General features: G+C 42.4%; 1 protein-coding gene across 1 annotated transcript; it reads right to left on the bottom strand.

The window, feature by feature from the left end:
* Positions 1-17,222: 17,222 nt before the first annotated feature.
* LOC119801457 (fatty acid-binding protein, intestinal-like) lies at positions 17,223-22,355 on the bottom strand. Its single transcript, XM_038312066.1, has 4 exons — positions 22,289-22,355; positions 20,528-20,700; positions 17,987-18,094; positions 17,223-17,273 (listed from the first exon to the last, which is right to left on the bottom strand). The coding sequence occupies exons 1-4, from the start codon at positions 22,353-22,355 to the stop codon at positions 17,223-17,225; spliced, it is 399 nt and encodes a 132-aa protein (XP_038167994.1).
* Positions 22,356-25,541: the final 3,186 nt, after the last annotated feature.

Below are 25,541 nucleotides of genomic sequence, written 5' to 3'. Positions count from 1 at the left end.
TAATTCTCACATCTTGCTTTAACCCATATTTAGTAATGTGTGTAGCACCACGAAGTGGTGGCTTACCGGGAAAGATTCAGCATGTCTGACCTGGCAGCTGGCTCCATGGCGTCTGTCTCAGAGAGGAGAGGCATGGCATCTGACTAAATTCCCTTCTTCCCAGCATTCTGTTCTGTCTACTCCACCTATCTAAATCCTGCCCTATCAAAAAGCCAAGGCAGTTTCTTTATTAACCAACAAGAGTCCTCCATCATCCGTTGCTGTACTATAGCTACTGAATTTTTAAAAAATCTAATTAGACATATAAGTTGGTTCTGTTACTGGAGATGAGACTATGTAGTATTTTCACATGCACTACCATTAAATCTTCATAAAAGCCAAAGCTGGGATCATTTTGCAGACATAGAAAATTGTTCAAAAAGAGTAAGTTATTTAAGATTATTAAAGTAACCATAAAGTGAACTCTAAATACAATACCTTAATTCTGTTATTAGACAGTTAGCTAATGGACTTCGGTTTAACACTAGGCTCATACAAAGATAGCAGACAACTGTAAAGAGAGCTACTTTGCCTTGTAGACTGTGAAAATAAGAGCCGTCTAAGGATTGAGCAGATTGCACTGCAGATGAGATTATCTGCCGTAGGTAGACTAGAAATTCCCTGGGTTTAAATGATAGTGAGGGTTTACAGAAATTAAGAAGAATAAGTAAACATCTAATTCTTCGAGAGGTGGATCATACATCCAATAGCCAGGTAAGACCAGTTGTTTTCTACTTATTGAAATAGAAGTGATAAAACTTGAATTTATTAAGATGGAAGTAACCTGACACGAGATGAAAAAAAAAATTCTGAAATCTTTCTAGGCATCCTTGGAATTCAGTGGAGTTGCATGCCAGTGGAGGTATTTGTCTTCTTGATCTATCCAGTCAGGAAGGCAATCTTCTCAAGCATCCTTGGCACTGAGTGAGTCACATCCACGTAGAGGTAGGTGTTGATTCCCTGGAGACAGTAATTATGCAAATAGAGAGGGTCTTTCATATTAAATTCAGTTGAAGGATCCTTCCCTTCTTCAGAATTAACTGTGTTGATTCTTGGTTACACCTCATGTTAGAAATAAATGTAGAGTATGTTGAGGAAGGAGTTTGCTATACCCATTGGTTAAAAGTTTAATTTAAAAAAACAAGTAGGAAAGGCAACATGGCTTAACTAGTAAAGGCATTCAATGCCGAGTTTGATGACTTGCATTCAATTCTCAGAACTCACATGTGGAAGGAGAGAAGGGAACTCTGTGAAGCTGTGTACTTTGTCTGTCTAAAACTACCTGACTAGTTTAATAAAGACCTGAATGGACAATAGCTAGTCAAGAGGTGGGGCTGCCAGGAAGAGAGAATAAATAGAAGGAGAAAAAGAGAAGAGGGGGAAGGATCAAGAAAAGGAGAAGAGGATGCCAGGGGCCAGCCACCCAGCCAAAGAATAAGAAGGAAAGAAAAGATATACATAAATAGAGAAAGGTGAAAACTTAGAGGCAGAAGGTAGATGGAATAATTTAAGTTAAGAAAAGTTGGCTAGAAATAAGCCAAGCTAAGGCCAAGCATTAATAAGAAAAAAATAAGTCTCTGTGTGATTATTTGGAAGCTGGGTGGTGGGTCCCCAAAGAGCAAAGAGTCAAAAAACCCAGCAACACTCTTTTGAAAAGTACTTGTGATCACTATCATGAAGATGGGTTCTATAGCTTAAGGCCCAAGAGCTGGTATGATCTCTAAAAAAAGTGCATGTGACATCTACCCGAAGGATGGGTTCTATTGACTGAGAAAGCTAAAGATCTAGCAAAGAAGAGTTTGGGATAACCATTCTGGGGAACTTAGGTGAGGCCAGGCCCAGCAGATAACAAAAGTCACCAGGTTATTAACAATATCCACTCCCAGCCTTCTGGGTGAAAAGCAGGTATACATCTCCTCCCTTGAGAAGACAACCCTATGTGGTTAACATTCCTGGTTTCTCCAGTGCTTCTCTGTGAGCACTCATGCCCATTAGGAATAATTCTTAGCATGAACATCTCTAACAATGCAAATAATTCCAATCAGACCAAATTAGACCGAATAAAAAATGCCCACATTTAATAAATGCAGTGCTCCCGGATGGCGGGAGCATGGAGGGGGGGGGGGACGCAAAACCTGAAAACCATGTGTTCTTTTTCTCAGCGGAAGCCTAAATAGCCTGTGGGAGAAGTCCTGACCCTCCCTGGGGAGGGGTCAGTGCTTGGTGGGCTTTTCCAGAGGTGGAATCCGGACCAAGGCAACTCCCAGTGGGAGGGGGCTTGAGATGGAGCTTTCTGCTCCATTGGCACTCCATTGGTACCCCAAGGATGAATGCCAGGGGCTGGGGTGATGCTTCCAATCATCCCAGACTCCTTGGATATAGGGGTGTCAGAGGGCTGGGGTCTCACTTTCAATCAAACATCCCAGACTCCTTGGATATAGGGGCATGGGCTCAAGTCTGGCTACTTCCTGCAGGTATGGGGCAACGTGGGAGCGGGGGAGCTGGGAGTTGGGCTCACACTCAGCGAGAGGAGTGGCTGGAACACCATCTGATTTACTGTCATCCTGGAGTCCTCAGGCAGCAGCTTTTTGAAGAAGATGAGAAGGCAGGTGGCTAGGAGAAAAAATATTGTTATTATTGGCCCTATGAATGGTGCTAGCCATGGAAAATCATTAACTGCCAGAAAGAATGGAACAGAGAAGTGCCCTGGTTGTACAGGTGAGGCTCGGGTGTATCAGATACAACCAGATTTTGGTTGGTAGGTGCCCTTGATCCAGGAGAGTTGGTACCAACGATGAAGTCCCAGGAGTGGGTGCAAGTATTGATGTTGTCTACAGAGTGCTTTGTCTTGGGCCAGACAACAGGAGTGACCTGTAAAATATGCTTGAAACTGGCTGGGGTTAAGACAGGCTCTGGAGGCTGTTAGTCTTTACCAGACCAGATTTTAAGAGAACTGGTTAGGTTAATTGGGAACTCTGGAATTTTAACATACACCTGAAACCTATTAGTCCTGGATTATGAAACCAGTTAAAGAGTCACACCTCTATATTTTAGCAGGAAACTTAAAGTAATGAGCTACCAGTACCTTGAGCTATGAAGCCTATGAAAGAGGCACACCTGTTTGTATTTTTAGCAGGAAACTTAACAAATAAAGTAATGAGCTACCGGTACCTTAAGTCATCAAATGCCATTGGACAGACCCGGGAGGGATAAATGAGCAAAATGAGAGAGCATTTTTAGCTATGCAGGCAATCCCAAATCTCTTCCCAGTCCTTGGAGAATATCAGCCTAGAAGCAGTGCTTGCTGTTAGTTGCTGAGTACAAGAGGCCCAAAGATTTTTCCTGTGAGGGAGGAAGATTTAGTCTACCTGTCTCAGAGGATGAGAAGATTGATTCCCCAGGTGGCATCCAGAAAGTTGAAGAGATGAAAGGCTGCTTTTTGCTGTGGGGGTGGCTTTGCCAAATCCAAAGGCAAGCCTGGAGGTGAAATGTCCTTTGCAACTACACATCTTCTCAGAGGAACAAAAGGATGCTATGGGAGCTGGTATGTCTCGGTGTTAGAAGCTCTTTTGTTAAATGCCATTCCCTAAGATCTGTAAAGGCACTTGAGAATTGGGTCCCATTACCTGTTACTTAAACTGGGCATATAAGCTAAATTTAGAAGTGTATTTTATCCAATTACTTACAATTCACCAATGCTAATAAATGTAAGAAGATTAAAAGGAATATTTTTAATAAGTCAAAGAATATTAGCACACATGAGTACTCTTACAGAAAATGGTAGTGAGGGTCAAAGTGGTGGTTACCCATGTGTTTATATTTTTCCAGAGCAATTTTAGTCTGGAGTTATCTTAAAATGAGTATACATGCACACAGAAACATAAATCCACATACTTACATAGACATACTATGGCCACATCATTCTAACAGACAAATGAAACACTTTTAGAAACCCGTGTCTTAAAATCCCAGCATAGATAGGTGTCAGAAGCCAGGAGAGCAGAAGGATGGGGGAAATAGATTTGTGTTAAAATCCCAGAGTGAAACAAACAGCAAACAGCTGGAGGGGGAGGGGGAGGGGCCCAGAGTGAGATAAATAGCAAATAGCTTGGAGAAAGCAGGGAGTCGGGGAGGGGAGCAGGGGAACAGGCAGGAGCATGCATCTAGAACCGTGGGCTACAGAGCCTTGCTGTTATTTGCTTTTCTTTAGATGTAATATAGCCCCAGTATAAAAGGATTTCTGTAAAAGGCCGCCCAAAGGTGTTTGAGTAATCGGCTTTGAATCGCAAGGACCCATTAGAAGCCCATGCCAATTATGGGACTCAAGCCTGTGGCAATGCATCAAAATGTGCATGGGAAATGAGTGGCGGACCTCCTTAAATACACCCAAATCTCATCTCGGTGGAAAGCCCGAAAAGTGAATGGGTCCCCTCCTTTACCGGCCATGTACTCCAAAAGGGGACCTCACTGAGTCGAAGCTGATCTTAGCCTGGTGGAGAGAAAGCAAGAAGGGCGTTTTCCATCACACAGCAGTGAGTCCATGGGAAAAACAGGCCCCCTCTGTGATTCTTAAGACAAGCCTCTCCACCAACGCAAATTCCAATCAGACCAAATTAGACCTAATAAAAAATACCCATGTTTAATGCAATGCTCCCGAGTGGCAGGGAGCAGGGTGACGAGGGAGGGGACAGGGGGGCAGGAGGGGGACAACAGCACACAAAACCCCAAAACCATGTCTTCTTTTTCTCCGTGGCAGCCTAAATAGCCTGTGGGAGTGGTCCTGACCCTCCTAGGGGAGGGGTCAGTGCTTGGTGGGCTTTTTCGGGGGTGGAGTCCGGATCTAGGCAACTCCCAGGGGGAGGGGGCTTGAGATGGAGCTTTCTGCTCCATTGGGGCTCCATTGGTGCCCCAAGGATGAATGCCAGGGCCTGGGATGACACTTCCAATCAGTACCCTCAGAGAGAGAGAGAGAGAGAGAGGGAGAGAGAGAGAGAGAGAGAAGTATGGGGGGGGCAGAGAGAAACTGGGCCTTGCTGGGCTTTTGAAACTTCAACCCCCACCAATGACACACTTCTTCCCACAAGGCCGTATTTCCTAATTCTTTTCAAATTGTATCATTCCCTAGTAACAAAGTATTCAAATATATTACCAATGGAGGTCTTTCCTTCTCAAACGACCACAGTACCTGTCCCAATAGTAATCCCATTGATTGGCACAACTATTTATCCATGTTCTGGCACTTCTTTTCATCATGTTTTCGTTATTATTACCTCATGTATTGAAGATAGTTTTCTTGGTCTGAGAGCAAGCATCGTAATCATCATACTTAACTGTTGCTTCTCTCTTATCTCCTTACTCTGAAACAACTTCCATCCCTATAACCAATTATCAACCCAGCACCACCCTACTCAGCCAACCTAGTCAGCTGCTTCCCCCTGGGGGGGGGGGCTCTGCAATTTAGTGCATCCCATTCATTTAACTGCAGTGATCCCCACTACCTGTCTAAATCCTATACATCCTTTGGGACCCAGTTTAAATGGTTCATATTCTCTCTCTCACTACAGTTCACATTGATCTCCCCTAACACACCATTTGCAAAATCTTCACATCGACTCATCTGCAGGTGCTTCATTTGTCATGCTTTTTCTTGGAAAGAAGGCATTGAAATGGGCTTGTGTAGATGCTTTTCCTCCCTCTAGCTTTTATTGTTGCCTTTTGAATTCTATAACAACCACTTGTGAAAATATATTGGGTTGATCTTTTCTTCATATTTCTCTATGTCCAATTCAAACTGAAAGTTTCTTAATATTTTGTCTGGCACAGTGGTTTGAATTGTGCCTGTTTGTTTTTTCTCTATTTCTTTTTATTTGTAGTTGCTTGCTTGCTTGCTTGTTAGTGTTTGTTTATTGTTGGTTCTGGTTTTGTTGTTGTTGTTTTGTTTTTCCCCAAGTAGAGTCTTGCTATGTAGTTAGGCTGGCCTAGAGTGCCCCGTTCTCTTTAGACAGGAACACGGGTTCAGACTCTCGTGACTGTGTGCGTTCAACCTGGGAGCCAACAATGGAGAAAGTTCATCCATTGTACTGTGCTGCCTGAAGGTACGAACCCCAGCCAATAAACAGAAAAGCCAGCCACAGACAACAGCCAAAGAAAGGTCCACACCTTTCTGAGAAAACTTTCCTTCTCTTTTGTAACGAGCTCTGGACTAGGAGGCACGGGATGGCTCTTACGGGTCCCTGCTTCCTTGAGTCTACTCCTATCCTGAAGAGGGGATACTATGCTTTTTTAAAAATATGACTTTTCGCTACTACTACTACTAATGCAAGAAGAATATTACTTATTTAATCATTCATTTATTTGTATGTAGCAGGGGTACATGCCGCATCACATGTGAAGGTAACAGGAAACTTTGTGGAGTCAGTTATTTCTTCCCACCTTTATGCGGACTCCAGAGTTCTAACTTAGATTGCCACACTTGCAAGGCAAGCATCTTTCCTGGCTAGCTGTCTCACCAGCCCTTCTCCATGTCTTCTTCTGTTCTTTGTTCACAGGCCACAGAACCTGGATATTGAAGGGACACTAGCCCATGCAGACGTGTGGCTCTGGCAGGCCATACCCTTCTCGACCATTTTCTTTGCCCTGCTAAAAACAAACAAACAAACAACAACAAAAGCATTAGATTATATTCCTGAAGCTAGCCACCAAGGTTTGTTCCCTTATTTGGTCACATCCACCTGAGGATGACCCGTAAGGTCCTGTTATTGAAGTAATGAAATCCAGCAATCAAAAGTTGCCTCAGTCCAAACTCCACCTCTGAGAAAGCCCACCAAATGGGAACCCCTCCCCAGGGAGGGTCAAGACCACTCCCACAGGCTATTTCAATTGCCCCCCCCCCCCAGAGAATGAACACATGGTCTTCGGATTTCACGTGGTCTCCCCTTCTCTCTCTTCCTCTCTCCATGTTTTCTCAGGGCCACCAGGGAGCACTCTATTAAACATGGGTATTTTTTAATTTGGTCTGATTTGGTCTGATTGGGATTATTTGCACCAGTAAAGAGGTTCGTTTTAAGAAAATACTTGACACATTTTACAAATCTCTTCTAAAACACTACAGTGTAATGATACCACAAAATCTGATGCAACTGATCTGCCATTCTTAGTGGGGACACTTTCTGAGGTTTACTCAAGTACTAATAATTAATATATGCTAATCAGTCCTCCCTTACAGGGCTCCTTTTGGATAATTCTGAGAATCAAAACTAGCATCTGGATTTCTCAGCAAGTGTTTACCACAGGCGTATCTCCCTAACCTTTAATTATTTCCATCCTTTGACTTTAATAAATACTTTCTGACTACATACAGTATGTCAAGAAATGTCTACAAAGCCATAACAGACAGAGGCAAGATTCATACAGCTAATTTGAAACACTGAGTGCATCAAAAAGAGCAATGGAGTGCAGGGAGCCGATTTGCTGGCCGCCATTACGAGATGGCGCCGAGCTCCTGCACCACCGAGTAAACAACTCCATATTAGGCAAGGCTGTAGACGGAACCTCTCGCATGTGCAGTAGTGCGCAGTAATCTTGGCCCAATCCCGTGGCTGGGGGCATCGAAAGACGAGCGAGTAGCCAATCCAGGCACGACCCGTGTCTGCTCTCCCTATATAAGCGGCTGCCGTTTAGTGCTCTGGGCCCTTCGCTTTCTGCTCTCCCTACAACCAAGAGGCTCCAATAAAGCGTGATTTGAGAAGAATCCTCGACTCGGTGGTCGTTCTTCCCTGCTGGCCAGGGGAGTTCGCTGCAATGGAGTTGTGAAACTCTGTCACAGAGCTATGAGATTCTGCATAATAGCTTGAGTGTTTCAACTACAGAACGGAATGGGCTATGAGCAAATCATATGGTTCCTTTCCTCTCTCTGCTTCCACAGATACACCATAAAGACTTCTACCCTAAGAACTCAGTTTTGTCTATATTTAGAGATCCACACAAGATACCTTCAAAATAAAGAAGGTATCTTCCTAATTTTTAAAGTATAGAAACACTTAAAATAGGGCAAAGCTTAACTGATAGGAACAGACGAGAACGAAATTAAAATTAACAACCTGAGTTCTCATGATGCTAATCAGCTAAGATGTCAACCTGTTGTTTTCTGAAGGATCTGAGAGATACAGTCACTATGGACAGAGATTAGACTGTTATTCATTGTGTGCGACACATCCTATCTCGTAAGGTTGTACAGTAGTACAGTACAGTAGTCCTCTAATAACAGAAAGCACTGGCCTGACTTAGAGAAAGAAAATGGTTGTCAAGATGATAGTTGTCATGTATATAAAATATTGACCAGAACTGCACTTCTCATAAGTATGAGAAACTATAGCAGTTATATCTGGAAAATAGGATTACTAATGATCTGATTCTTTGAACATAACCATATTTTCTAAATTTTCTCAATGAAAATTCATTCATGAGAACTTAGGTTTTTTTTTTAAGAAATGTTAGGAAATAAGGAAAAGGTATTTAAAACCAAATTATTTAAGTATTTCTCCTATCATATTTACTGGCACTAGAGACATAATAAATATCAAAGTTTTTTTTTTTAATGGATTTTAACTTTTTCAGGTCAAATTATGTGGGGTCAGGGTTTACTCAAGGGTGAAGAGGAAGAGGCAGTTACTCAAGGAAGAGGTAGAGGTAGGGAAGGGGACATCAAGCCTCTGCTGGGAAAGCTTAGCTTCTTGTCATGTCTGTAACTATGTGCTGTGCACAGCAGGTTCACATCTTCTGATCTAGCCAAATGTCAGAAAGTCGCCCTTGGTACTATTTCCACAATGGTGGGATAGCATCCCAGGTCCTCACCAAAACACTAGAAAATAAGCAGAAAATCTTGGGTAACTTCCTCAGAATTCTGAAAACAGTCAGAACTTTACACAACAAACGCTAAAGTGTATGCAACAACACACCTGAAGAGAGAAGTCCCTTAGGCAAAAATGCCCCAGGGTTTTGATATCTAAGTTACTGGATAGAAACTTAGTCAGAAAAGCCAGATGAGACAGAAGGATCTGGACCAATGCTAGGGGTCCAGAAATGTGGGAAATTCCTCCCATAGCAACAGCTGAGTGCACGCGTGTCTCGGGTCCACCTGGACCTTTCTATAAGGCATACGGTATAGTACTGTACAAGCTTGTTTCATTAGACTGAAATCAGACACAATATTTTTTGACAATTATCAGGTGAAACCATAAGTCAGCAACAGAAGGAAAACTGAAAAATTAACAAATATGTGAGAATCCCTCAGCCTTATAAACAACCAATGTGTCAAAAAAGAAATACGAAGAAATAACCACCAGGCAAGATGGCCCAGCAGGTAAAACCTTTCGCAAGCCACGGGAGCCTGACTACCTGAGTTACACGCAGTAGAAAAAGAGCCAACTCCTAAAAATGGTCCTCTGGCTTCCATACATGCAGTACTGTACACATGCCCCCCCCCCATCATATGCAACAACAACAATAATAAGTATTTTTAATTAGAACTTAGAAAATGCTTGGAGACAACGGATAAGATGAAGTTTATGTCCCAGGTAGACTGGATGAACGGCAGCGAGAACAGTGCTGTGGGGAAAATTCGCGTCTACAACTGAATAAAGAAAGGCCTGGGACTGTGGTCTGTCTTTATTCCTTGAGGAAACTGGAGGAGAACCAAGGAAACTCAAAGGAAACAATAGAGCTGAGCAGAGACAGAGGGGCTGCGAGTAGAGAAACAAGAGGAACCAGTGAACCCAAAGGCGGCTCTTAAAGGATCGAGAGCCTGAGAAACCTTTATAGAGATCTATAAAGAAGAAATGGGAAAGAACCGGATATGAGCAAACCACTGAATAAAGACCTGCCGCATCTGGTTTGAGGGTTCTGGTTTCTCAAGCACCGAAAACAGTGGGACTATGACAGAGACTTTTAGGACATCCTGTTGTTTCCCAGAGTCACCGTGAACTTGTGGTGATCTTGTGACTGAGCAGGGTGTCCTGGGGCAGGATCCCTGAGAGTGCCAGGCCGTTACACGCCTCTCTGCCCTCACACCAGCCACCCAGCCAGCTCACCTGTAGGACCATCTTGGTCTTCTCTGCTACCTGCAGTCTCCTCCCCTAAGCTGGGCAGCCGCACAAGCTAAGGAGCAGTGGCTCCATCCTGCAGGCCAGGTCAGCTGACCCAAGCCTCCCGGCAGACCCAGGACCTACTCAGCAAAGCCACGCTCTTTGTCCCAGAACTGCACTCCCATACCAATCCCATACCCTTCTCTACGGCATCTCTAGTTTTGCTTCCAGCTCCACTTTTTTTTTCCAGTTTTCTGAAACCACTTATTAAAAGCATTATCCCATCAGCCTTCCCCACCCCCCTTTTTTAAGTTCTTCTAGAGATACTGGGCATTGTGCAGACTCATCCTCGGCTCCTCACCTCCATCTGTGCGTTTGTCTCCCAGGCTCCTCAGAGCTGCTCCACAGTCCCAAGTGTGCTGGCAGCCTCCGCCATCCTGAATGCCTATCAAGACTTACATAGCTTTAAGCACCCTTCCCTGTTCTTTTTGGTGATCCTGGGACATCCAGGAATCCATTTATGCTGATCTTTATGTCTTAATGGAGCTCCTTAAAGTTTTGAAAGGTGAAATTTTCAGATTCGGAAACAATTAGTGTGGGAAAGCTTGGGAGACGTGGGGTCTTGGGAGGTAGAGGACTTCAAGACCCTCTAACCCCCGTGCTCAAATTTACATCTCCAGACATAGGCACAAATGTAAAAGCAGGAGGCTGGGGACCCATGGCATCTGCATGTTTGGGAGTCTGACTGAAGAAGCTCAGATGCTGCTTCAAGTAAGATCTCTGCTATGTCAGGAAATGCCTCTTTTTCTGTCTGTAAGAGCTAGCAGACAAGAAGAATTTAAGTACTCTTGGACTGGGTAAATAAGGAGCTAGCAAACCTTGATCCAAGTCCACAGAGTAGAGTGGTGGGTATATAGACCGCTAGGTTTTCAGAATTTCCTGTGAAAGAATAGTCATACCTTAGAGTGTGGTGACCCGTGCTTGCGATCCCAACAGCTGAGGGGGCTAAGGCAGAAGGGTTGCTGTGGGTTTGAGGCAAGCTAGGCTAGTGAATTCTAGTTAAGTCACAGAGTGAGGCCTTTGCTCAACTGCCTTTAACAATGCACAAATTTAGAGTGTCCTTAGAGTTCAGAAGAAAAACAGCAAACACACTTCCTTCTTATACTCAGTGAGGGTGGGCGGACATCCAGGATTGTGCTCACTTCAATTGGAATACTGCATCTCTGTTTTCGACATGGAAACATGCTTCCTGGTCTTAAAAAAATGTAAGAGACAATGACACACTAAAGTGATTTTAAGTGAATTCTAGACATGGGTGTGGGTTTCTGGGTTAACAGTGAGCAGAGTTGTACATTGTTTCAGCAGCCATTAGCTTTTCTTTGCTTTACCACTTCCATGTAAACTCGGAGTTGTCCTCACAACCTTCTTCCTGTGAGGAACTCTTCCCTCGGATGAAGGGTCCTCCCTAGAAGACTGAGAGGCCTCCTTAGGCTTCTATTGCTGTGATCAAGACCGTGACCAAAAGCAACTTGGACAGGGAAGACTTTGTTTGACTTACTCATCCTGGATCACGCAGTCCATCAAGGGAAACTTTAGAGACAGGAAGTGAAGGAGCTGCTGCTCCCCTTGCCTTGTCCAGACCACTTCCTTGTGTCACCCAGGACCACCTGCCCAGGGATGGTGTCACCTATCGTTGGCCCTTCCCACATCAATCACCTGTCAGGAGAATGTCTCCATAGACAGACAACAGGCTTGTGCGTATTGTCATAACCATGACAGCTGTCCTGTTGTGTCTGGAGAACCTAGTTCCCTGGTTTTCATTCGCTGTCTCTGACTTCCCCAGACTTCCCTCCCCCTCTTCAGCAATGACCCATGCATCTTGGGACGAGATGATGTGTTTGTTTTTGAGACAAAGTTAGAGAGGTGAAACGGTACCAAGTAGATGATACTTGAACCATAATCTAAAAGAAGCAAGGGAATGAGCTTCTCTCAGTCTGCTTTGTATGACATCAGTTACAGAGTAATGGTAGTAAGAGTAGTCGTGGGCTCGTGACAGTTTGGAAACTATCCCGATGCTACACCGAGTGAGGTTCTGGGTTCTGTCAGATCTGACTATCTCAACTAATGCTGTCTGCAAAGGGTGGGAGGCATAGATGTATGTCCTAGAATGAGTTTATGACATAAACAAGCTGCTGTGTGTATTTTCCTTTTAAAAAATAATTTTATTGTAGGTGATGGATCAGAACAAAGCCTAGCCTGGAGCTCCACCTGCAGTAAGGAGTTAAGGGCAACTGATAGCTACCGGAAGGAGATAAGTCACTAAGTCGCGTTTCTTTACGAATGTTACCACTGGTAGGTCAACCACACTCCAGTGAAGGTCACATATCCAAGAATATATGGACAACACAAATTGGCCTCTGTGCGGTTCTTTTCTTTTTCTTTTGTTTTTAAGAGGTCACAAAGTCGAGTAGGCAGGGAAGGGGGGTTGGTTCTGTGCGGGGTTGATGGGGGAATTCAGCCAATAGTGTGCTCTATAAGGTGTGTCCCCCCACCCCGCTCCCAGGGCCCCAAGTAGCCTATAAAACAGCCATGTGCATTTGTTTCCTCCTCTGTTTCCTGCGCTCTTGAATCGCTGGAACCCTGGTTTTGTAAGTTCCCCCTCTTCCCCTTTATTAAAGTTGAATATTCTTTATTAAAGCTAGTCTGGTTAATTTTAACTGCCGATGGATCACGCCCCATCAAGAGGTTGAATATGGTCAAAATTAATTGTACAAAAATGTCAAAGTACTAATAAAATTTAAAAAAAAATAATTTTCAGGCCACACTTGGGGGTAAACAAACAAAATCAAAGAGACAAAAATTGTCTAGATTCAACGGGACTAATGTACATATGAATTTACAGACTATGGCATGCATAGACTTCATAGGTTCAAGTCAGAGGGGTCCCAGCACTGAGAGGAGGACTGACATGGGGTCCTACTCATAACCAAGAGGAGAGTTTACACCCACTGGTAAAGGGAAATCAGCTTCCTCCAGGGGAGTCTTGCTGCTCGTATCGACCAGACACCACGGCAGACCTCATGCCCAGGAGTGGTTGGCCAACACAAAATGAACTCAATGGACTTTTGAGGGGAGAAGGGTGTAATTTTGATTTTGTTTTCACATTTGAAAAATATTTTAATTGGTCTTTTTGGTTGTTTTGATTTTTGGTTCAGTGATTTTGCAGGAATAGGAGGGTGTTTGAGTTGTTTTTTTTAAGAGAAAATTTGGGGGTAGGGAGGTGAGGAAGATCTGGGAGAAGCTGGGAGAGGAGAAAAATATGATCAAAATAGATTTTATAAAAAATTAACTACACAAACAAACAGGAAAAAGAGCTGAAAAGCTATGCTCTGGAGCACAGAGGATGAGCACTTATCTGGGCTGGAGTGTGGAGCTGTGCTCATCCATTCTTCCTGCCCAAATCATTTGATAAAGGGAAAAAGTGCTGCGTCACACGTCTGCCCTTCGGCGTCCTTGCTCAAACTTTATTGTCACGTTATCTAGAAGTGAAGCAAAGCAATGGCATCCGTCATGTGCTCCTTTACACAGAGAAGTGTTTCAGTGACCTCAGAAGGAGGTCTGTTCTTTAACTCTCATAGAATTGGGATGCAACAGCTTTCACATGTGTGCATGTACTTGCAAGTTTGTATGTGTGTGGTGTGTGTTTCTGTGTGTGAGTGTGTGTGTCTATGTGTATATATTGAGTGTGTGTGTCTGTATGTGTGAGTGTATCTGTCTGTGAGAGTGTGTGTGTATTTATCCAAGTGTGTGTGTCTACATGTGTGTGTGAGTGTGTCTGTGTAATAGAATTGTTTGGAAAGGAGACTTGAGGATATGGCCTTGAAGAGGAACTGAGACTCAAGAGAACACAGGCCTCTCCCTGTAGCAAGCTTTCTTTTGGGGCTCACAGCTAGCTCACAAATCAAGACACAGAGACTTCTTATTAGTTATGAATGCTCGGCTTTATCTGAGCTCTTATTTGAATCTTTTTTTTCTTTATCTGTGTTTTGCTTTGGGGCCTTTTTCCCTTTCTTTTCTTTTGTTTCCATTTCTGGCTGGCTGACTTCTGGCTCCTGGCATGAATTTCTCCTTCGTTATCTTTGTTTTTCTCTCCTTTTCCTCCAGCCTAGATTTCTCCTCCTACTTATTCTCTCTGCCTGCCAGCCCTGCTTATTTCTCTCCTGGGTCACTATTGGTCATTCAGCTTCTTATTAGACCACTCAGGTGCCTTAGACAGGCAAGGTGAAACAAATGCAACACATCTTTACATCATTGAACAAATGCAGCTTAAACAACTGTAAACACATGTAGCGCAAATATATGTAACACCTGTTGGCATAGTGAAAATAATATTCCAAAACATTTCCTCGTGATTTCTTCTAATCTCTCATCTTCTCACAGTTCCCAACACAGACTATAAGGTTGTAGTTGGAGACTGCTTGTTTGTTCTTGGCCTCCTAAACCTGAAATAATCACACAGAAACTATATTATTTGCAATACTATTTGGTCAATAGCTTAAGCGTATTTCTAGCCAGCTCTTACATCTTAAATTAGCCCATTTCTATTAATCTGTATATTGCCATGTGGTTGTGGCCTACCAGTAAGGTTTCGTCCAGTGTCTGGCGTCCGTCTCCTGTGGTGGTTACATGGCTTCTCCCTGACTCTGCCTACTCTTCTCTGTATAACTTTTACAGCCTGGCTATATTCTGTTAAGCTATTGGCTGAAAGCATCTTCTTTATTAACCAATGGCAATAAAACATATTCATAGCATACAGAGGGGAATCCCATATCACCAGATTGGAATTTTATGTTCTCTCTTTGATTCTTGGTAATTAAGATTATTATACCAGGGCGACGTCTGTAACCCTGTATTCTAATGGAATCCTCAGTGGGCACAGGCAAACTGAGACACCCTCTGTAACGGTTACTTACCATGCCTCCTGATTTGCTCCATGCCTCCTGATATTTCTCAGCTGCCTTTATCTTGCTTATTCTTCCCTTTCATTCAGTTCTCCAGGAAAGCCAGCTGTATCAGTAGCCTGAATGTTGGCTGCTAAGCTTGAACAAAGTAGATAGAAACTACTCCGTGTATTGGCAAACGTGGTATAACTACTCACTTTTCAAGATGGTAGTGCTACGTCAAGTACTCTGACTCAGAACCAAGATCACCCTGAACCAACTGCTCATGATGTTTCCGTTTAGTAAATAAAAGCAGCTTTAGACATTTGATTCTGTAGAAATAGAAATAAACCTTTGTATTAGTTTTGTTTGTACAGAATTTGGAGCCACATAAACATTCAATATCATTTTAAACTTTAGAACATGGGATGCCAGATGTCTTTGCGGCAGACTCCAAAGCACAAAAGGGAAGAGTCCACGTCCTTGCCCAGTAGATGGCACTCCTCCACTCTAGTGAAAGCCATAGCAACGTAGATAAAGATGCATTTCATAACTGGATTGTCCTTCCTGCCTTCCATGCCCACAAAACCTCCTCTGGCTTTCATTCTAGACCATGCAGCTACCTTACCTACATATTTAGGTCTTCAAGTGCCCATTAATGTCTTGTTGGCACCGTCTTGTTGTTCTTTTGAGAACACTCTTTGTACTTCTGAGCAGGCAGCTCGTAGGGATAGAACTGGCAAAGTAGTTTTCAGGGCCTGTGTTAACACAAGGGGAGCTGATATCTGAGATGGCTCGGGGGGCAAAGCACTGCACAAGGAGCGGGCCTGAGTTATGATCCCTAACCCCCACATAAAAACTTGGTATAGCGGTGCACCTCTGTAACTCTACTGCCCTCCCAGCATTAAACAGGAGGGTCTCCAGTTTTCTGACCTGCCAATCACTGATGGATGAGCTCCAGGTTCAGTTAGAGATCCTGTTCCCCCAAACTATGGTGGAGAGGAATAGAGAATGATATTGAGTGTCAACTTCTGGCCTCCATACACACCGAGGCACACATGTGTACAAGCACTCCCTTACATGAACGTGTACATTCATAAACGTGGACACGCACTCACAAATGGAAGGAAAGATGAGGATGAAAATACAAGGGCTCTTTGTTACTGAGAATCTTAAGAAAGTAGCAGCAAGACATTAAAACAAACATAGGGCCTTTCTGAGCCAGAACGGGTTGTGAGCTCATGAAGGCAGCCATATTTAACAACATACGTGATAGTTCTCTCTCCCCACCCCATGATCTCTAACACCCCAGCACTCTCTTCCCCCCGCGGCATATTCCCAAATGGTTGCTTAAGAAATGGAGAGTTACTGATTGTTGTTAAGAAACTATAATATATAATACATATATATTACATGGGATGTAATATATATTATATATATTATGGAAGTTTAGAAACTCAGTACAATCAACTCATTTTAGAGATGCCTGAACTAGATCCCGAAGAGATGAAGTGGCTTCTCACGTTCACACTAGTTAGCCTGGAACTGGGCCAGAGCTAAGAGTTCTCATTGGCCAGGGTGAGGCTTGCTCACACACAGGCCCAGAGAGAGAGAGAGAGAGAGAGAGAGAGAGAGGGAGAGAGAGAGAGAGAGAGAGAGAGAGAGAGAACTGAAGAGACTTTCCATCTACTCAAAGGAAAGTTTTCAATCTACATTTTGGTTCATTTTCTGTAGAATAAAACAGGATTCTATTATATACATTTTTTGTATATAGGAGGGACCACTCAAGGTGTTTTATGTATGACACATTAATTCCATATGTGGGGAAAAATTAAAACTCAGTATACATGCACACAAATAAAATATTTAAAAAACAGCCATTAATGCATATACCACGTAACTTTTTTTAATTTAAGGAAACACTACTTACAAAGCAATGTGAGAACAATATTTATTTTCCTTTTAAATATCACTTCATATATATCTTTAAGAATATAAAGCAAACGAAGTCCTAACTCGCTGTTACATTTTAGGCATTGACAAGACTGGAAATTTGCCAGTGTTCATGAAAGGATGGATCGGTCTTTCATTAACACGATGGAGAGAGAAGTCTGACCACAGTTCAGCTCTTCAGTGCTGCTCTGGGCTCCAAGAAGCTTGCTCATTCCTTCTTAAAGAATCGCTTGGCCTCGACTCCTTCATATATGTAGGTCTGAAAGATGTTGACCAACATAAAAGGATGTGCCATTAAGATAAAATCCCAAATTAAGAAAAGCAGTAATGTTCAAGGTTGTCATATATTTTCTTATATTTGATTGAAGCACTTTATGAAGATATAACATAGAACCATTAAAATTACATTTTGGGTTGTAGACATTTATGTTTTTTCTTAAAATGGGAATTGCTGTGTGTATATGTGTAAACTCTCTTCAGTAAATAGATATCTCTCGCACACATATGAAACAAGTAACAGTTTACTTATTAAAGCTGTGTCTTAGATGTTACTGCTGGGAAGAGACACCGTGACCATGGCAACTCTCATAAAGGAAAACATTTAATTGGTGTTGGTTATCAGTTAGAGAGTTTCCATTATCATCATGGTGGGACATGAAGGCATGTAGCAGACGTGGTGCTGGAGAAGAAGCTGAGAGTTCAACATCTTGATCCACAAACAACAGAAGTGGACTCTGATTGACACTGGACATAGCTTGAGCGTAGGAGACCTCAAACCCATCCCCGTGTGACACACTCCCTCCAACAAGGTCATACCCACTCCAAACAAAGCTCTACTTCCTAACAGTGTCAATCCCCAGTGGGGCTGTTTTCTTTCAAAGCCTCCACAAGGGGTAACTGACAGTTACAAAATTCTTGTTCATAATAATTTTTGTCTTTGGAATGTAGTTATAAATCTTTCTTACAACTTACCTGGATTAGCTCATCACCAGAAACTTCACAGATATCAATCAGCTCCTTTCCATTGTCTACACGTGTGAATTTTGCAATAAGTTTATTTCCCTCAAGGCTCCAGGTCCCCTGCATCACAGTAAGAAGGCAGCATTTATTATCATTATTATTATTATTATTATTATTATCATTATTACTGTCTTACATGTCTTTAACACGATTTCCAGTTTTACAGACCCACATTTTCACTCAGTGGCCCTATGGACTCTGTGCAGTAATACATCACTTCCATTTTGCATGTGCAGCGACTATGAAATGACAGAACAGCTCCTCACAAGTCAGAGAGAGGACTGGCCCCGAGCTGTGGGAGCCAAGGCTGCCCTGGGAACTGTTAAGCACCACTCTGCTGACAATTGCTATGTGCCGAATTTTAGTGCAGACGAGAAGGGATTCTCATTAGTGATAAAATATTCACAGCTATACTGTCATTGCCCGGCTGATGGCTCAGCTGGTGAGAGAACTCGTAACCCAATCATGAGGACCTGAATTCAAATCTCCAGAGTCCATGTACAAAGCCAGGTGTGCTCACACACGCCTATGGCACCAGCGCTGCAGAGGGCAGAGACAGGAGGATCATGGGGGCTTCATGGCCATCAGCCTACCTCCAGGTTCAGTGCGATGTCCTGTTTCAAGGGAATAAGATTGCAGTAGTTGATGAGGGCACTTGTGTGGGCATGTGCATGCACACACACACACACACACACATACACACACACACACACAATCACACACACATATGCAGACCCTGTTGAAAACATACTTGACTATAAAAAACTCTGAGGCAAAAAAAAGAAAACCCACTGGTTTTTTTCTTTTGATTTTTTTTTTTTTTTTTTTTTTTTTTGGTTTTTCGAGACAGGGTTTCTCTGTGGCTTTGGAGCCTGTCCTGGAACTAGCTCTTGTAGACCAGGCTGGTCTCGAACTCACAGAGATCCGCCTGCCTCTGCCTCCCGAGTGCTGGGATTAAAGGCGTGCGCCACCGCCGCCCGGCTTTCTTTTGATTTTTTAAGACAGAGTTTTTCTCTGTAGCCCTGGCTGTCCTGGAACTCATTATGTAGACCAGGCTGGCCTCAAACCCAGAGATCCACCTGCCTCTGCCTCCCAAGTGCTGGAATTAATGTGCCACCAACAACCAGTAAAAGGGATATTCTTTGCTTTTTTTTTTTACATCCTGACCAAAGAATCCCCTCTCTCCTCTCCTCTCAATCCACCTCACCACACCCTGCCCCACCCCATCCACTCCTCCTCTGTTTCTATTCGGAAAAGGGATTCCCATTGATAGCAACCAAATGCGGCATGTCAAGTTACAGTGAGACTAGGCACCTTCCCTCTTACTAAGGATGGATAAAGCGACCCAGTACAAGGGGAAGAGTTACAAGAGCAGGCAAAGGAGTCAGAGAGAGGCCTGGGGAGTCCTACCAGAAGGCAGAGCTACACAGCTGTAACATACAGGCAGAAGGCCTAGGGCAGTCCCATGCAGACTCCCTGCTTGTCAGTTCTGTCTCTGTGAGCACCTATTATCCTAGGTTTGTTGATTCTGTAGGTTTTCTTGTGGTGTGCTTGACTCCTCTGGCTCCTACAATTCTTTCCCCCACTCTTCCACAGAATTCCCTGAGCTCCCCCAAACGTTGGGCAAAAAGACCATTCTTAATGACTTACCACAAGTTAGACTTTCACATTTGGATATTCACCTATTCACTAATTTTTTTTAATCAATTTTTTGAGATATGGCCCAAACTGGCCTCAAACTTACTCTGTATGTGAGAAGAAGCTTGACTTTATGATCCTCATGACTCCAGTCCTGGGATTACAGGCATGTATGACCATGCCCAGTGTTTATATAGTGCTGGAAACACAACCCAGAGTGTTGTGCTTGCTACACTCTGCTGAGTCAGCCTCATTCTTGGCTTCTAAGTGTATTGTCCAAGTATATTTATATACAGTTACTGTGCTTGGATATCATAAACATGCTTGTCGTCTCCTAGCATGAAGAGTTGAAAATTCAGAACCTTTCCTTTCCTCGGGACTGACTATCGCTGTACTTAGACCATCTCAGAGGATTATTATAAATCTTATTGTTCAGCATCATGTTTTCACAGATGCATATCCCAATAAAATATTATAGTTAAAGATTTTGCCAGTGACATGTATAAAATAAAGTATGAAAAAACTTCATTGAGGGGCTGGAGAGATGGCTCAGTGGTTAAGAGCATTGCCTGCTCTTCCAAAGGTCCTGAGTTCAATTCCCAGCAACCACATGGTGGCTCACAACCATCTGTAATGAGGTCTGGTGCCCTTTTCTGGCCTTCAGGCATACATGTAGACAGAATATTGTATACATAATAAATAAATACACATTTTTAAAAAAGAAAAAACTTCATTGACCTCTTCAATAAATGAAGGGGGTTGCATTAGTTGAATCATTCCATGAGATGAACTACTTTGTATTGATTTAAAAAAAATCAAGAATGCATTGCTTATATAAAAAAAAAAAAGGCTTACTTTGAGTTTAGTTCCATCTGCTAGAGTATAGTCAAAGTTGACACCGAGTTCAAACACAACGTCAATGTTTCGAAACCTGCATGATTCTTTAATAGTGAATTTGTTTCCTTCTTGTTTGATGGTCAGTTTCAAGTTGTCGTGCATTCCAAGCTTCCGTTTCATCACATTAATGCCTGTGAAAGGAGAGAGATTGGAGGGAACAAGAAATGAAAACGCCACAGAGAGTGTTTGCCTTTCTAAGTTTGTCTTGTTTGCTCATCTTTATTTTGTGGGTGGAGGAGAAAGAGCAAACAGTGTAGTGTGTGCACAGCCACACTGAGACACTTTGAGAGGAAGCAGAAGCTCTAGCAGATCCAGAGAAAGGGTTCGAGCAGCTTTTCCAAACTAAGAAAATATACATTGCAAATGGAGACTGCACTTTGGTTTCCCGACCACCCAACCTGAATAATCACACAGAAAATGTATTAATTACAGCACCGCTTGTCCTGTTAGCTCAGGATTCTTATTAACTAACTCTTACATGGTAAATTAGCCCATTCCAATTAATCTGTGGATCATCATGAGGCTGTGACTTACTGGTAAGGTCCCGGTGTTCCAGGGTGTCTTTCTCCTTCAGCAGCTATACAGACGCCCCCTGATTCCACCTACTCTCTCTCTATTTCTGATTTCCCTTCTGGCTTTACTATGCTAAGCCATTGGCTGAAACAGCTTTATTCATCAACCAATAAAAGCAACACATATACAGAAGGACTTCCCACATCAGTAAATGAAGCAACAAAATGTAATACCTTAGCCCTGGGTAATTTTAACAAGACTAACAAACTTTGTGCTTCAGTGTTCAGTTAAATTTCAACAAGGTCAAATGGAGAACTAAATAATTATTAAATAATATATATTCATATGTTAAAGAAACACAAGTTCAGTTCCGGACATTTAAAAATTTTCAATGCTACTTTGCTTTCAAAATAGATTTTATTTTGTCGTTGCTGTTTGAAACTGGGTCTTGCTACATAACCCAGGCTAGGTTTTAGCTTATATACAATGCTCTCATTTCAGTCTTGAAGTGGCAACATCAAGGCATAAAGCACCATGTATTGTTTGCTTCATAATTGTATTTATTTTTGTGACATTTCCATTTGGCCCAAACCAGAAAATTAGAGGCTTTATTATTAAATTCATTATAAATTGAATGTACAAATTTTATAAACTTAAATTTGAAATCCCTAAAGTATGAGACATAATTTATGCAAATTTTATTTGGGGGAAATGACACATTTTTGCCCAACTTGTAGTGTAGGTTGCCAGAATATTAGCTAGACATTTATGATATAGTCAAATTTCACCTTACAAAAGTAAACAGCTTTTTGTGGTTATTACTAAAGTTAGATAATTTAGAGAAGAGAATTACATGTAGTTTAGTCAAACTGAGTTTTGATAAAATTGTTTTCTTACTTTATTAAAAGTTCCTTGTTTTTTTGCCTCCTATAATCCAGTGTTATTTTAAACTCTGGAAATTATCATCGCTCACTAGAATTTTCTTTCTTCAGTTTTCAGTTGCATACGTGCAACAGGCAAGGGAAGAAAACACAGGGACTCTAACACTTGCCCTAGGGAGACAAGATGTCCTTCTTAAAGCAGGAAGCGTGGATGTGGATTTTCAGGCTCTGCACCATCACGCCTGGAGCCTTACATCACCAGGCATTCTCTAACGCACAGACAGGAGAAAGCACACACTGAGCCGCCCAGGTAGACAGTCCTTACCCATTTTCTCCATGAACGGTTCATAGTTCTCATTCCGGTGTACTTTCCAACTGCCGTCAAATGCCATGGCCTCTGCTGTGTATTCCTCTGGGAAAGCAGAGATTCGGTCCTGCCCACAAGAGAGAATTTATCCTTTTTCTTATCTTTGAACCAATTCATAGTGTGATGTGGAAGTTTAAAGTTCAAGAGATTACATGCCATGCCCCTTTCCTTTCTCTTTGTATGTTTTCTTTGAATCTACATCTGTGATTGAATCGAAATAAAATTTGATAACCATACCTAATCTGTCTCCAATTACACATGTGGGCATTTATATTTCAAGAACTGAGAACTATGGTGGCACAACTTTTAATCCCAGTCCTCGGGAGGCAGAGGTAGGTGGATCTCTGAGTTCGAGGTCAGCCTGGTCTATAGAGGGAGTTCCAGGACAGCTAGGGCTACACAGAGAAATGCTGTCTTGAAAGACCAAGAGAGATAGAAAAAGGGGGGGGGGGAGTTAGGGTCAGGGGATGGTAGCACACACTTTTAAACCCAGCCCTGGGGAGGCAGAGGCAAGCAGATCTTTATGAGTTCTAGCCTGGTCTACATAGGGAGTTCCACTCCAGCCAAAAACCAAACAACAAAAATGAATTAGAAAAAAAAAAAAACCCTAGATAATTTTCTGTTTACAAATTCAAAGTGCATACTCTATAGCAGTATTATAATTTGTAGCATAGATCAAACAATGGGACATGAGACTTAATAGCCCAAACCTTTCCCAGTAGCAGTTGTCCTCGGAGACTATATGAAATGCAATTGAAAGTTTAAAGTTTGAATGATTATTGGAACTAAAAGTGTGTTTTCATTTTTCTTTGTTCCTAAGATTACTTGAGAGGAAATTAACCTAAAATTGAATCTATTAACTATTTGCCCAAACACTGCCATTATCATATTCTGGAACAGTGTCATTACCCTGAGAAGGAACTGCACACAAGTTAAGTTAAGCAGTGGGTTTTCATTTCCCCATTCTTAGATCATTAAGTTCTCATCCACTTTCTACATCTAAGGACGTTTCACATGAATAGAATTATGTAACAGGTGGCCCTTTTTAGGTTTGTATCTTTTTACTGAATGTGTTTTCAGTGTTTGCAGATCAGTTCTTTATTCTTTTGAACATTTTATTCTTTTTAATAAAGATTTATTTATTATTTATTTATTTATTATGTACACAACATTCCTTCCATGTATGTTTGCATGGCAGAAGAGGGCACCAGATCTCACCAGAGATGGCTGGGAGCCACCATGTGGTTGCTGGGAATTGAACTCAGGACCTCTGGAAGAGCAGTCAGTGCTCTTAACCTCTGAGCCATCTCTCCAGCCCCTGAACATTTTATTCTTGATTGCCAGGAGTAAATTATAGAAATTAAGGAATTCAGCATGACATTTCAATACATGCATAATCAGTTTTCTTCCCTCCCTTCTCCCATGGCAACCTCCAGTAAAATACTAAGCTCAATGTTTATTAGTTAAAATTATATATAAAACTTTAAATTCACCCCCCCACACACATGCACAGTGACACACTTCCTCCAACAAGGCAATACCTCCTAATAGTGCAGGTCCTAGGGTCCACGCATTCAAACACATGAGTCTATAAGGGCCATACCTATTTCAAACAAAACAATGGGTATATGGGTAGCAGTTATTAGAACAATAACAGCAACACACACATGAAGTTTGGAGGGTGATGGAATGGGGGGGCCATTAAATGAGTTGAATGGAGACAATGATGGAATGTTTTGTGTAAATTGTATAAAAGTTTGAAATTTTCAAATAACAAATTAAAAATTTTTTAAAAAGCCACAGGACAGAGAGATTGCTCAGTGGTTAGAAGCACATGCTGTAGCTGTGGGTAATGGCATATGATGTTAATCTCAGTACTCAGGAGGCAGAGGCAGTTGAATCTCTGTGACTTGAGGACACTCTGGTCTATAGTTAGTTCCAGGCCAGCGAGAACTATCTCAGTGATACTGTGTCTCAAGCTGTGTCATGACGCTGTGTATCAACAAGCAAACAATCACGTAAACTAAACAAACAATAGCAAAAAGAGCACATGCTGCTCTTACAGAGGACTCGGTTTGATTCCTAGCACCCATGTAGGTTGAGTGTCAACTACTGGAACCCCACTTCTGGGTCATCTGATGCCTTCTTCTAGAGTCTGTGAGCACCTTACTCATGCATGCACAAACCCTCAAACGCGCGCACACACACACACACACACATAATTAACACCGCAGTAAATCTTATTTTAAAGCTTATAGGTAGTAGATCCAATCTTGATTACAAAAGTAAGGCCAGTTTCTATCCAATGAACCAGAAATGGGATATATTTAAAAAGAAGCATGTGTTCTTAAAAAGAAACAAGGTTTAGTACAGCAATCGCAACACCCACTACCATGCACGATTTCCTATCATCCAACATGCCTGGGCCTCAGTTTCCTCGCACAGAATGAAGTACAGTAGTACTTTATATTTAGGTTATTTTTTTTTTAAGCATTTTGTAAAAGCACCTACCTGAAGAACTGTCAGACATCAGGTACTCAACAAACCGTAGGTTCTGTCCTCATTGTCTAAGAAAGGAACTGCCATGTTTCCTGCTGTGATGGGAATGAACTAAACCTCTGAACTGTAAGTCAGCCCCAGTTAAATATTTTCCTTTATAAGAGTTTCCATAGTCATGGTATCCCTTCATAGCAACAGAAACCTTAACAAAGGCACCTATGGGTGTAGGTCTACCTACAGGACGATGGGTAACCTACGTCAAGTCCCCAAAGGACAGTGACTTTCCCTCCCTCAGCAGCCACTGCCACCCATAGGCTTCCGAATCCATGAATCTCTGTAAGTGTGTGAAGCCAATGCCAATACCTCTATCCACTTTACTTTTTCACGAAGAAAATTCATATTCATAGTTTAGGTGTTTATTAGAAAGTTATTTTGGAATACTGCGGCTAGCACAGGTGACTCCTTCGACTACGTGTGCCTTGGATTTGCTGGGCAAGGACAAAGTGTTGTCTGGTCATGCACGTTTCCACTCTGATCTCAAGGCCACTGAAGTAGCACATAGCTCAAAGGCATGGCCTGAACGGCAGACGCTGGAGTGCTTTCTTACTATTGCTCACCTAATTGTGTTTCCACGCTAGGACTCCCCCCTTTGTCTGTGGCCACCTAAAACTACTGAGAGAAGCAAAATACCTGGATGTAAGAGAACACTGCT

This window comes from Arvicola amphibius, chromosome 14, assembly GCF_903992535.2.
Source record: "Arvicola amphibius chromosome 14, mArvAmp1.2, whole genome shotgun sequence".
Classification (NCBI taxonomy): Eukaryota; Metazoa; Chordata; class Mammalia; order Rodentia; family Cricetidae; genus Arvicola; species Arvicola amphibius.
The sequence above is the reverse complement of the archived record's forward strand: the minus strand, read 5'-3'. Positions and strand labels throughout refer to the sequence as shown.

Coding starts and splice junctions, on each gene's coding strand:
- LOC119801457 (XM_038312066.1), bottom strand. CDS start 22,355: ATGGCATTTGACGGCAGTTGGAAAGTACACCGGAATGAGAACTATGAA. Junction 18,095..20,527: donor CAGATGGAACTAAACTCAAA/GTAAGCCTTTTT, acceptor ACTGTGATGCAG/GGGACCTGGAGCCTTGAGGG. Junction 17,274..17,986: donor CTGGTGATGAGCTAATCCAG/GTAAGTTGTAAG, acceptor AACATCTTTCAG/ACCTACATATATGAAGGAGT.